The sequence below is a fragment of the Platalea leucorodia genome, assembly GCF_965183815.1.
Source record: "Platalea leucorodia genome assembly, chromosome: 4".
NCBI lineage: Eukaryota > Metazoa > Chordata > Aves > Pelecaniformes > Threskiornithidae > Platalea > Platalea leucorodia.
The window spans coordinates 23949109-23961885 of record NC_138826.1 but is presented as its reverse complement, the minus strand read 5'-3'; the positions used below and the strand labels follow the sequence as shown (position 1 = coordinate 23961885).

The window sequence follows — 12777 nt, the reverse complement described above, 5'->3', positions numbered from 1 at the left end:
TGGGACTTCTACAAGCATTATGTTTCAACGTGCTTTAAACTGCACTGTGCAATGACATGATAAGATTTGATCTTTATTAGGTTAAAATGCACAATTACTCACTGGTTTTAAGATTTCCCCACCCCCACCCCCCGCCTCGTAATCTAAATAAGACTGTATCCTTGTGTGCTATGTCATTACAAATCTTAGGAAGCATTCTTCTGTATAACAGTGGGATCTTTTACTTCCTTATTTTACATATTAGAATTCGTCACAGAATTCTTTATTAGTGAATTATTTTTATTCTGTGGTAGTGGTAACAGATTTCACAGTTTTCTGCTGTTTATATTTAATGAAAGTTTTTTCATTATAATTGTGAAGGCTCTAATTATTTTGTGATGCAAAAAAATTTGAAATGCAGGATCTTGTGAAAAACAGTTGCCTTATAATCATCAGGATCACTTTTTCCTTACTGGATCTCTTTATGTTGACTAGTAGGTATGTTACAGGTGAAAGTAAAGTATACTATTTCTTTAAAGATGGAAATTTAAAATAAGAGTTTCGATTTACTTGCCTGCTGCTCCTTTTACCTATTTTGGACCCTGCATTGATTCTCTCCTCCCCCGCAAGAGTGCAGAGCCATTTCAGAGCTCTCATTGAAGCAATCGAGTCCTGTCCATCAGTTCCTTGCAGTGAGATTGCATGCCAGCTGCTGGGCAAGTGTCTCAATTTCCAGATCTATGAAGTGAGATTGATAACCAGAATAAACACATTTCTAAAGCACAGTCACGAATATTTTCAAATGCTCTTAAATTATTTAATGTAAAGTGCTGAAGCAGGATGGAATTGTGTTTCACTACCTTTTTTTTTTTTTTTGAGGTCCACTGAAATGAGCAAATTTACTAATGAAACATGAAACTTGCTCAGAGTGACAGAAATGGGGATCAATGTTGTTAAGTACAGAGACTTTGTCATTCTTTCCATTTTTATAGGTATATATGTGTGTGTATATATATATATAAGGTTACTGAGGAGAGAGATTGTCTGTAATTCATTAAGTGTGAGACTGCCTCACAGCCTTCTCTTCATTACCACTTTTCTCATCATTATTTGATACTTTAATAAAGGCAATATTAGAAGAGCTATGGGCTTCAGCACAGTGGGCCCTCACCCGTGAATGAGCACCATAAGGATGACCAAAATAAAAATAGCAATAAAGAGAGATGGGCATTTTACATCTATATTAGATAATATGTCAACACTATAAATTGTACCATTTCTACAGCCAGAAATGGCAGGGGCACGGAGGTTGGTTTGCTGGCTGTGCAGTGACAGCTGTGTTTTGTACTCTTTCAGCTTCCTCAAAGCAGCCGAGATTGCATAGTTTGGCAAACCTTCTCCCAGTTTACCTGCTCATTTCCTGATAAGAAACAAATAATAGTTAAAGGAGAGAAAGATTCAGATTATTTGTTTCTAATTAATATAGATCCTAAGCATGCTGGGGAGAAGCTTTCTGTAGTTAAGGAAGGAAGTGATACATGAATCAACATCACTACAGATTCTCGGTATAGCTTTGGAAGAAAACCAAACAGGCAAACCAGTTTGAGGCTGGCTTTCTCCTTGTTTGACTAAATTTAGAAGGCAGAAAAGCCAAGTGGTGCACAATTGAAGATGACCCTTTTTTTCTCTTGCAGTAAGAATGGAGCTTTCCCACAAGCTTTAGGGAAATTGTGAGGAAAGTTTTATAGGAAAGGACAAGCAGAATTTTGAGATTGACACTGATGAAAATGGTTGCTTGTCATATGAAATGAGGTAGAAAGTAGAGGAGAGTGGTGATGGAGACAGAGTGGTCTGCTATGAAAATAAGGCCTAGAAGTTTTTACTTAAACTGAGGATCTTGCATACAGAATTATGTTCCTGTTTTTGCAGGAGAGCACAATGAAGGTTAAATAACTGTTCAGAAGATCTTTTGGATATCTCACACACACACGTGCACGTGCATACACACACCCACAAAATAAAAGTGGGTTTTTAATCAATTGGAAATATGTACTGAACTTTCATGCATATAACCCACACTTTAGACAATAATGCATCTTTATAGAACCACTTGTCCTTGGAAATGATTACGCAGATGATGTGATGTGTGAGTTACAGTTACGAAAATGCAGGTTTATGGCAACAAGTGAACAGCTGGCCATGCATAGGAACTGCTATTCTTGTCATGCCTTTTCCCTCCTGCATGTTGACCCCAAAATTCTCTGATCCTTACCTACTTCTTGGACTTATTGGAAGGTAAATTCCTTAAAGAGTGTAGGCAGCAGATTGTGGCTATTTAAGGGCTAAGACATTTGGAAAGAAGACGACATGTAAGAAGAAAGCTACCGAGGTGGAAGTGAAAAAGTGAACTGGAGAGGGAGAAATAGGAATAAAAAGTGAGGGAGTTTTGGTGTTCATTGTATTTGCTTCAGGAATCAGATTTGGAGGAAGATCCAAGGGGGATTGACACTGAGGGAAATTTGCCCTTAAGCTCCCTGCCTTCGTTTGGATACGTGAAAGGAAGGAATACCCAAAGGTGCATATGATTTCAAAGGAGGAACTTTTAGGATTTTCTCTTGTAGTCCCTGTACAATACAAATACCTATGTGTTGCTTGATCAAAATGAGTTAAAGGTTTGCTGTTTGTTTTCAGATAACTTGAGTCATGTTTTGAAAATACAATAACTTAACTATCTTTTTGTTTTCTCACTAGGGTATCTTCAATCAGTTTCAGTGTAGCAGTGAGAAGGTGCTGCCTTCTGATGCCCTGCGCACTGCTCTTGCAAAGACATTTCAGGATGAGCAACGCTTCCAGCTGGGTATCATGGATGATGCTGCCGAATGTTTTGTGAGTATAACTGAAAGATGGTTTGACAGGCATAGATGTGAACCCCCACTACACAATCTTCCCCCCCCCTTCCCCAAATTCCGACAGACCTTGCATGTGTGGCCTAGAAAAGTCCACAGAGAGATCCCCAAGCTTGAAGTGATCCAGTGGGGAACGAGTATTTGGTTTGAGAGTCATAGCTAATGATTTTGAAATGGAAACATCAATGTTATCCATTTTTACAGTTACTTTTGCATAGGTACTGCTTGCCATCTCAAGTGTGTCTTGGATATGAATTGTAAAAAAAATTGCACTGTAAGAATGATCCAGGATTCTAGTCTTAGGGGTCACTTCAAGAGGGTGAAAGGATGTTTTGTTTGCCAGTTGTTCTGAAATCGTGTTTTCACAAACTCTAGCTAAGGGAAAGTAAAAATAAATAAATAAACCAAACACAACCCAACAGAGTTGTTTATCTTTGTAAGTTGAGGTAAGCAACAGTAGAATGGATCATCTCCAAATATTTCTGTTGTTTGTAAACCATCTGACAATTTTTTTTAGGCCTGTTATCTTACCAGTGTGGTTGGGAGATGGCTTTTACACAAATCTTACATCCCTAGGTTTACCCACCTGCTTTCTTTTTATACTCAAACTCTTTCTTGGCATCCATTTTGTTAAGATTTTATTCTTACCCACACTTCCTCCTTTTTCTTCTTCAGTCTCCTAAATTTCTTTAACTTAATTAGGGGTATTTTTGTCTTGCTGACCTATTGGTTGCTTCCTTTTTTGGAAATGATAGTGTCCATAGGCTGGCCCAAGTGTGTTTGTATCCTACTTGGTTGTTAATAAAGACGTTAAATCCAGTATGTTTGTACTTTGGTTAAGAATTACTACTACAAGGTAAAACTTCTCTCACGTAAAGCACCTATCAGAGGGGAGTCCTTTCTATATATTAAATCTTTCATTTCCTATACCTACCTAATTTGACACCATAAGAGATCATAGAAATGGGATAAATGCATATAGCTATTGTAGCTCTTCTCTTAAACTAAGTGGACTGATAGTGGGCTTATGATAACCCAATGTATCCTGTGTTTGTAGGATACTAATATAGCAAAATAGTTTTATGAGCTCGCTTGAAATGAAAGTAGATCGTACCAATAATTCACCTCAAAGTGAAATAAAGCCTGCACAGGAGCCCCTGTGAGCACAGTTACATCAAATCATTGTACGGCATCCAGCACTTGAACAGAGTTCTGTATGTGGTAGAACATGGGAACTTTTGATTTAGTTTCTTCCTTGAGAAAGCTAATCTAAATAGCCCATCTAATACCGCTGTGGGAGTCCCCACAAGCAGGTTTGTTAGGTTAACTGTACTGGCACAAGGACAGTTAAAATGGGTACAAGTTCTCCTTTGAGGTTAAGCTTTAAGGCAGAGATAATTCCATAGCTTTTCACTTAGTTAACCTTTCAGCCCTAAAGGCAGAGATTTAATTTAAATGGCAGAACAGCTTAGATTCTAAAGTTCAAGGGAAATTGTACGAGTTCAGAGCAATTTTGCCTAATAATTAATCTTGACCTGCTTTATGCAGGTCTATAAACCATCCAGGCATCTCATAGTGATACTGAAAAGTGTGCTGCTGGAAGAGGTGTCAGTAGACTTCTGGCACCCCCAGATTAATGTTGACAACAGTGGGAGGAGAGGAGGTCTTAGGACAAGAACTCCTGGGAATTTGAAAACAGATGGAGTTATCTGAAATAATATCTAGAAAATGTTCAGTGCTTTTGTTTCATGCAGAATTTGCTTTGCCTCTTCACTTATTAGTTCTCCCTCTTTCTGATAGAATGTCGATTATTTGCCGTATTTCAAAGCCTTTGTGGAATATAGAAATTGATTTGATTTATTTTGTGTTGATGAGGAGAAGTTAGTGGCAACCCAGTGATTTTAAAACTACAGAGCTGCTCTGCCTGTTACATTTGGTCAAATCCGATGATGCTTGAGAATTGGACAGAATAATCAGTGACAGAATCTTCAGCTGTGCTAGTAAATAAAATGGTTACCTGACATAGCATTTCAAATCAGAAGTGGTAGCCATTTTCTTTTATATCAAAGAAATGCCAACTTCTTTGTTTTCTAAGCAACTTTCAAAAATTTGCAGGAGCTTTCTGTCTCTGTAAATAATGCTTGTAACATTATTGCATCTGACGTGCTTTTGTGATTTATATTTTAACTTTTGTCTACATTTGAAATGATGTAATGCTTTTTTCCCTTTTCTTCTCTCTTTGGCTAGGAAAACCTGTTAATGAGAATTCACTTCCACATTGCAGATGAAACAAAGGAAGATATTTGCACTGCGCCACATTGTGTTTCCCACCAGAAGTTTGCGATGACCTTGTTTGAACAGGTGAGGTAACGATACATGCTTTATACAAATCACCAGTTCTCAAGTTTCAAATTTTCATTCCTAAGACATGCATTGCCATGGTAAAAAAGATACAAGCAGAAGCGTTGCTGTGGAAATACCTGTTTAACCTTGTCAATGTATTACGTTTTCTTTCTCTTTAGTGTGTTTGTACCAGCTGTGGTGCCACCTCTGACCCATTACCTTTCATCCAGATGGTACATTATATTTCCACAACCTCACTCTGGTGAGTTGAGATTTTTACAGAGGAGAGAACTTATCTTTTTTTTTTATTTATACTAGTATTACAGTTTGATCTTTACCTTCACAAGATTAAATGTCCAGAACATGGTTTGTTCAAAGTTGGTGGAGCTTTGATAACTATGATAAAGAACATGAGAATTTAGTGGAGCAGAAGATATCAGTTTAGGCATGGATCAGTGTGTCTACTTGTTTATGATTCTGACAACTGTAGCAGTAGGGACTCATGTATGTTTTGAAAGACCTTAATATGTGAGCAGGTAAGTTAAGAAGCAAGATAAGAAAAATAAAAAATAATTTATGCTGGAAAGGACCTTCGGACATCTACTCCATCCTCCTGTTCACAGCAGGGCTAACTTCAAAGCTAGATCAGGCTGCTTGGGGTTTTGTGCAGCCAAGTTTTGAAAACGTTCAAGGACAGAAATTCCATGACTTCTCTGGGCTGCCTGTTCCAGTGCTTAACTACTCGGTGTGAAATTTTTTTTTCCTTATATCCAGTCAAAATTTCCCTTTCTGCATGTTTTGCCTCTTGTCCTTCCTCTGTTTGCCTCTGCAAAGAGTCTGGCTTCTGTTCAGCTTGTCTACCAGCTTTCTGTGATGTTGGTCCTCAGCCATTCAGTGCCCAGCCAGTACTGCTGCACTGAGTGTGCTCTGAGGTGCAAGACTTTGTATTTTCCTTTACTGAATTTCATGAGGTTCATGTCAGCTTGTTCCTCCAACCTTTCAAGATCCTGCTGGATGGCAGCACTCCTTTTCTGTATATTGACTGCTCCATCCGGTTTGGTGTCATCTGTAAACTTGATGTAGGTGTATTCTGATTCATCATCCAGGTTGTTAATGAAAATGTTAAATAGCATCAGCCCCAGTATTAACCCCTGAGGAACACAACTCTTAACTGACTGGTGGTTGTGTTTTAATCCTGAGCCTAAGAGTCCAGCTAGGTTTTTGTCCACATTGTATTATACCCACACAGTCCACACCTCCCAGTTTGGCCACAAGAACACTGTAGATGACCTTGAACCTTCCTAGAGACCAAATGATATTAACTGCTCTTGCCTCCTTGACAGAACCCATCATTTTATGATAGGAGATAATCAGGTAGGTCAGGCATAGTTTGCACTTGGTAAATCCATGCTCGCTGTTCTGACTCACCTTCTTGTCCTTCGTATGCCTGGAGATAATTTCCAAGGGGATTTGGTCTGTCATCATCCCAGGTACTGGACCAAGACTGACCAGTGTGTAGTTCCTCAAATCTTCTTTCTTAGATGGATATATAGCTCTTGCTTTTTCTAGTTATTGGGGAACTCCCCTGGTCACCATAATCTTTCATTAAAGAAGGTGGTGCAGAGAGCAGTATCTCTAGCTCTGTAGTAGTTCATTTGAATGAATGCTAGAGGAGAGAAGGCTTCTCTTCTTTTAGTAGGTGGCTGCTCAGTTAAAAGCTGCTTAAATCTGATTGAGGCAGGAGTCTGTTATTCTCAAAATTTTGATTGGGATGAAAACTTCTCTTTGTTTCTTGTTCTGCATGTGAGACGTAGTTAAAGAGCCCCAAAAAATTGTCTTGAAAACTGCTAGTTGCTCTTCTCGTGCAGATCTGTGTTAAAAGACTTTACCAGTGTATCAGGAGTACTGTAAAGCATTCCCCCTTGTGGCTGCTACCTGCCATTCCACTGAGCTGTAGTTTTCTTTAGGTTACCAGCAGACACTGTATATCAGAATATTATTTATTAGAAACAGGAAAAGAATTATGTAAATGGTATTCAATATTTTATATGAAATATCTCAATAAGTCCTAAGTCATGCATTATTTTAAAAATACCAATAAACAGTGATACATTTATTTACCTCTTAAACCATTTTAAGCTTGAACATGCTTTGAGCACTAGTATTCTTGTGTACTTATTGTCATCTTTCTTCCAACTTGGACAGTGAAATCGATTGGGTACCATGCTATTTTTTTTTTTTCTATAGTTTTATTATTAAGGATGTGCTTTACTGTGCTGTTTTACTAGGGTTGTGGTTACTGACGGGAAGCATTTTGAAGCAAATGTTACATTTTGAAATCAAGTATTTATCAAAATGCTAAAGCTTGCTTTTAGTATGTAAACTTTAAGGCAAACCAGAAACTGTTTCTATTTTAAGTTTTACTTGTTTTCTTTATGTAGTATTATTGTGGAAGGTGTAGTAATTCACACTTAATAATTATGTGGTTTTTTTCTGTACTACAATATTAAATATAAAAAGTGTTGTTTATTTTAAGGTTCTTAACTTTTCATAAAATTTAAGTGAAACATATACTTAATTAACGTGGGTTTGGGTTTTTATTTTATTATTAAACTTCCGTTTTCCATGCTTTCTCTATACTGAAGCAATCAAGCTATTTGTATGCTGGAGAGACGAGAGAAACCAACTCCAGATATGTTTGGAGAGCTACTACAGAACGCCAGCACTATGGGAGACCTGCGAAACTGTCCAGTTAGTATCCTTAGTTTTCCTTTTGGGGGGAACGAACAGGACAGAAGAGGTTTAGTAGTTTACACTGATGTGTACCTTTAACTCATGAGCATTTTCAAGGTTTAGCTCATCATAATGATAAAAAGGATAGGTCAGAGAGTTTTCTTTGGGTTTGAATTCAGTACCTGTCAGTTATTCAATGAAGGAAGGGAAAAACTACTGATGTTGAGTGCTTCTTTGACTAAACACAAGTAGTGAGAACGGGAATAGACACCATGTTTGGATGGAAACTAAAAATGAATGTTTCAGAGAGTTAGAAACCACAAAAAAGGTGATGGGGGGGATAGATTGGAAATACTTACATTGCTCCCAGGGAATGGCCACACAATCCATTCCTGTTCAAGCCTGTGTTGCTGCTAGAAGTACCTATCATACGTTTGCTGTTCAACTTCACTGAGAGTTGGTGAGGCCTCCAACCCTAGCATTACACGAAGCTGCAATCATGTTGCTTTTATCCTATGATGAAAGTTTTGGGATCTTACCTAAAGAAATGGAAACGACAAAAATTTGGAAGCTGTATCTTTTTATAGGAGATTTCTGTATGGTGACAGTGGTTTTGATTAGCTAGGCTTTTTAGAATAGTGTTCCTACAGTTCATTCAGTTTGTCTGGTGATTATTTCTGTTGAAGGTAGTGTGCTTCATCTGTAATAATAGCATGAGAAAAGAAGTACTTGGGTTTTGTAAAATCTTTTCAGTAGTCCCATGCTATGGCACAGATAGCAGAACTTTTGTACCAGTCAGTGTAATCATGTGTACAAGATCGGTTGTTTTGCGTAGATGAGCTTCCATTCAACTTCCTTGCTATCTTTCAGTTGGAATAAATTGAACTGTTGACCAAACTGCTGTATGTGCAGCATACAGCCAAAATGTTGGTCAGAGGGAAAGAGAAAAGGACTCCTGCTTCCCACTGCCAGAGAATATCCCGACAGTGAAAGGCTTATAGGCTACACAGTATATCTGCCAGAGCTACGCCAAAGGCAGGAATCATCACAGAAAATTTGAGGGGGTATTGATTTGTTTTCCTGAGTGAGGTTTGCTGTTCAGGGCGTGGGAGATACTGACCAGCAAGTGTAGGCTATTGTTGTCAGTGATGACTGGGGTTTAACCACCTAAAAAACAATTACTGCATATGTCCAGTTGATAGTCACAGGCTGCTATTGTTAAAAAAGTTCTGTTCTGCTATGCAGTAAAAGTCTGACAAAATTCAGCTGAATTAAGTCTGTGTATCAGTTGGATTAAGAAAAATAAAAAATTTTCATGTAAATATATGTTTTTTTTTTTTAAATCCTAAGGGCTTGATTTCTAAAGCAAGAGTTTGATATCTTGTTCTACCTTTTAATTTGAGTATGTCCAGATCCAGAGCTTTAGATAAGTATGCAAGGAGAGTTATCATCAAACTTTTTTACATATTGATTAATAGGTAGGGCAGGAAACAGCTGCATAATTGCTGCTTCATGTAATGCTACTCTTGGATGCCTCATCAGTCCTCAGTGAAGCAATACAGGCTCTAACAGGAATGGCTCGTGTGCCTGTTCCCTGGGGGCAGTGTAAGTATTTCCGTTTTATTCCCCCCCACTTTCTGTAACTTACAACTCTGAATCATTCACTTTTAGTCTTCATTGAAACATTTTCTTGTTTTGGAATGTTGGCAAATAGTTGGCTGACTTATCTGAGTAAAAGAAATAACGATATTGTATTATTGTTTAAAAGGTTCATATGAGTCTAGCTATTAAATAACCAAAGTGTGGGAAATTTAATAGACTTTTTTTTTTGTCATGGTGAACTGCTGTTTATCTGTGAAATAATCGGTTGGATAAAAATGCTTATCAGTACTTGCTGCCCCTTTCTTTTTCCATTTGGGAAATTTTTCTTTTGAGGCTTAGCTAAGGGTGGCCTAAAAGTCATGCAAATGAAGCTTTTTGTCAGGATGCCATATTCATACTGTCTTGCAGAAAATGCCGAGGTTAGCTAGCTGAAGCAAAGAAGATAATTTGAGAGTAAGATAAGTTTGTTGTGAGGTAGTCCACAGGAATGCTTGTACTTAGAATGACCCTTGCAAAATATGTGTGAATATAGTCATCTTAATATTGAAACCTCATACCTACCTTTAAACATCACAGTCCTCTACCTGTAAAATAATCTGTCTTCGTTGCCTTGTTGTTGAGCTTGTTTCTTTCTGGTTGTGTAATTTTTCATTTTTGTTTCTCATTGATAATTGGGACTGAAATTCTGGTTAATTTTCTAGATTGCTGTAGGGAAGAAATGCCTTATGATCTCTTCCCTGGTTGTAGTGTCAGGAATGATTATGTCCAGTTGTGAAACTGGTCTCTGTAGAGATGAGAAACTATTCTCAATAGAAAAATGTTTTTTTTTCTGTAATCTTGCAGAGGTACCTTTGTGACCTGCCACAGGGGGAAAGTGAGTGTTGCAAAGGGACTTTGTCATAGTTGTCCACCCCCCCCCTCAAAAAAAAAAAAAAAAAAAAAAAAAAAGATAATGCACTGTTTGCTAAAATTACAGTGATAATCTCTTAATTCAGATGATGAACTTTTTTCATGATGCTTTAAAGATGCCCACAATTCCAACGGATGATGGATTGGAAGGACCACTGAGAAATGTCTCAGCTTCACAACCAAGCTTATCTCTGAGAATTACTCTGGCTAGAGAGTGAGGGGAGACTGGCCAGTCAATAAGCACCGGTAGTTATTTAAAAAATAAGAAGTGGGAGGGGGAAGGGAAACAGGAAGTAAGAAATGAAGAACTGCTATGGGTTAGTAAAGCACCTCTTATTCTCCTGGTCTTCTAGCTGCTGCTCTCATATTTACATGAATACTGACCTAACTATCCTGTCTAAGATGAGATGATTGAGGTACCTTGTAGAACAACCACCCGATTTTAACAGCAAAGCAGCACCTGGAAGGTTTTTCTGACACTGTCATAAAAAGGATCAGTCTCTGTAAATATAATTTTTAATTGGAGATTCTGGTCAAAAGAAAGTGAGCTTTCCCTCCAATTCCTAAGAATGTTTTTGGGATCTTTCATGTATGTTTGCTTATCTTTTTTAAAATAAGCCTACTTTTGCACTATACCTTTTAATTGTTACCAGTAGTGTGAGCAAGAATCCGCAGCGTTCACTTTAAAGTTTGCCAATACCAGGTAGTCTTGATAACGCTCCTCATCTGTGACATAAGAAGCTCATATCTTGACAGTGAACATATTATATTTGCTGTGTTTCACCACCACCTCTTTGGAAGCTGTACTTCTGAAACTTGTACTTGTTAGTGCCTTGCCCTAAATTATAATAAGAGAACAATTATATTCAATGTTTTGTTTTATTTAAATCCTCAGAGTAACTGTGGGGAAAAGATCCGCATTCGTCGTGTGCTGATGAACTCTCCACAGATCATCACCATTGGCTTGGTTTGGGACTCAGACCACTCTGATCTGGCTGAAGATGTGATTCACAGCCTGGGCACTTGCCTTAAACTGGGAGATGTGAGTTTTTTATATTTTGACACTACCTACAAACGCAGTCTTTTTCGTGGTGGTCTATAGTAGTGGATTGAGAAAAAGTCGCCATTTTCACCTTTTCGGTGTCTGTAAATAGAGGAATAGAGGGCAGATCCAAGGATCTGACCTGTTTCTGAATGCTGCACAAAACCTGGTGAAAGTACTAATGTAATTGCGTATTCTCAAATTTCTGAAATGACTGAAAATTAAAAATTACTCTAGAAAACAAAGGTTGTCTGAATCAAAAAATGTTTTCAAGTGCAAGGAAATTTTGCACTGGGGTTTGTGCTATTTCTATGAAAACACCTACGTGCTCTTTCATTTTGAAGAACAGAGGTTTATTTCTTTTGAAGACAAAATGTAGTTTGGGGTCGTTTGTGTTTTTTAACTTCTTTAAATCCTCATTTCTTTGAAGTCTGCGCTTGTAACGCTTAAGAGTTATTTATAACTGAGCAGTCTCAGAGATGGTGGCTGGCACTGTGTGACTGAATGATAGGTTGAATTAAGCAGTATTTGGAATCTGGAGGTTTGTCACCTAGAGGATTCACTTATTCTATATTAGCTCATGCTTTAGAGATGAATTATTGTTATACCAAATTGTAGCTGTGTCTTATTGTAGCATTGAGGTATTACATTAAAATAATTTTTAAAAAAGTTATATATACACACATATATAAAAAACTGCATTGGCCAGTGCATAATGTACCAAAATTAGTGCAAGTTAATGGAAACGTAGTTATGGAACAGTGTGGTCCTTGCACAGCAAAGCAGTAATACACTAAAAAATGAGTCCTGTGCATTTCTAAATAAAACATGGTCGATTAAATAGTCAGAAAACAATTTTTTCTGTGTGCTGAGTTCTTTTGACCTACTAATGTCTTCAGTTTGTCTCTTATGTGGTGTTGTCATAAATTTGTCTTTGCTTAAGTCAGAATAAATGCCAGCTGTTCACTGTCAGAACCTCTTTGTTTCTATGAAGTAAAGAGGAATTAATGTTTTAAACAGTATTTGATGTAATCAGCAAGCATGACACAGAAAATGCATATTTTCAGAATAGATTCACACTTCAAAATCTGAAAAGGTATTATATTATTGTTTTAAATGTCTTCCTTGAAGACTGTGGCTGTACTTAAAGACTGACTCGATTCTTGAGCATCTAGTGAGTTGGTAGGAGTCTGTTCCTGGTCCATGTCACTGGGTTTGTTTAAACATTGGTTAATTACTTAAGTATTTATTGCCTTGTTTTCT

At 37.5% G+C, this 12777-nt stretch overlaps 1 protein-coding gene across 1 annotated transcript in view; it reads left to right on the top strand.

The window, feature by feature from the left end:
- The window catches only part of USP54 (ubiquitin specific peptidase 54), a 54128-nt gene that overhangs the window by 11079 nt on the left and 30272 nt on the right, over positions 1-12777 (top strand). The window contains exons 3-7 of the mRNA XM_082310036.1: positions 2731-2865; positions 5133-5246; positions 5408-5490; positions 7874-7979; positions 11368-11514. Of these exons, the coding sequence (XP_082166162.1) occupies positions 2731-2865; positions 5133-5246; positions 5408-5490; positions 7874-7979; positions 11368-11514 (585 nt within the window). The remainder of the gene's footprint in view (positions 1-2730; positions 2866-5132; positions 5247-5407; positions 5491-7873; positions 7980-11367; positions 11515-12777) is intronic.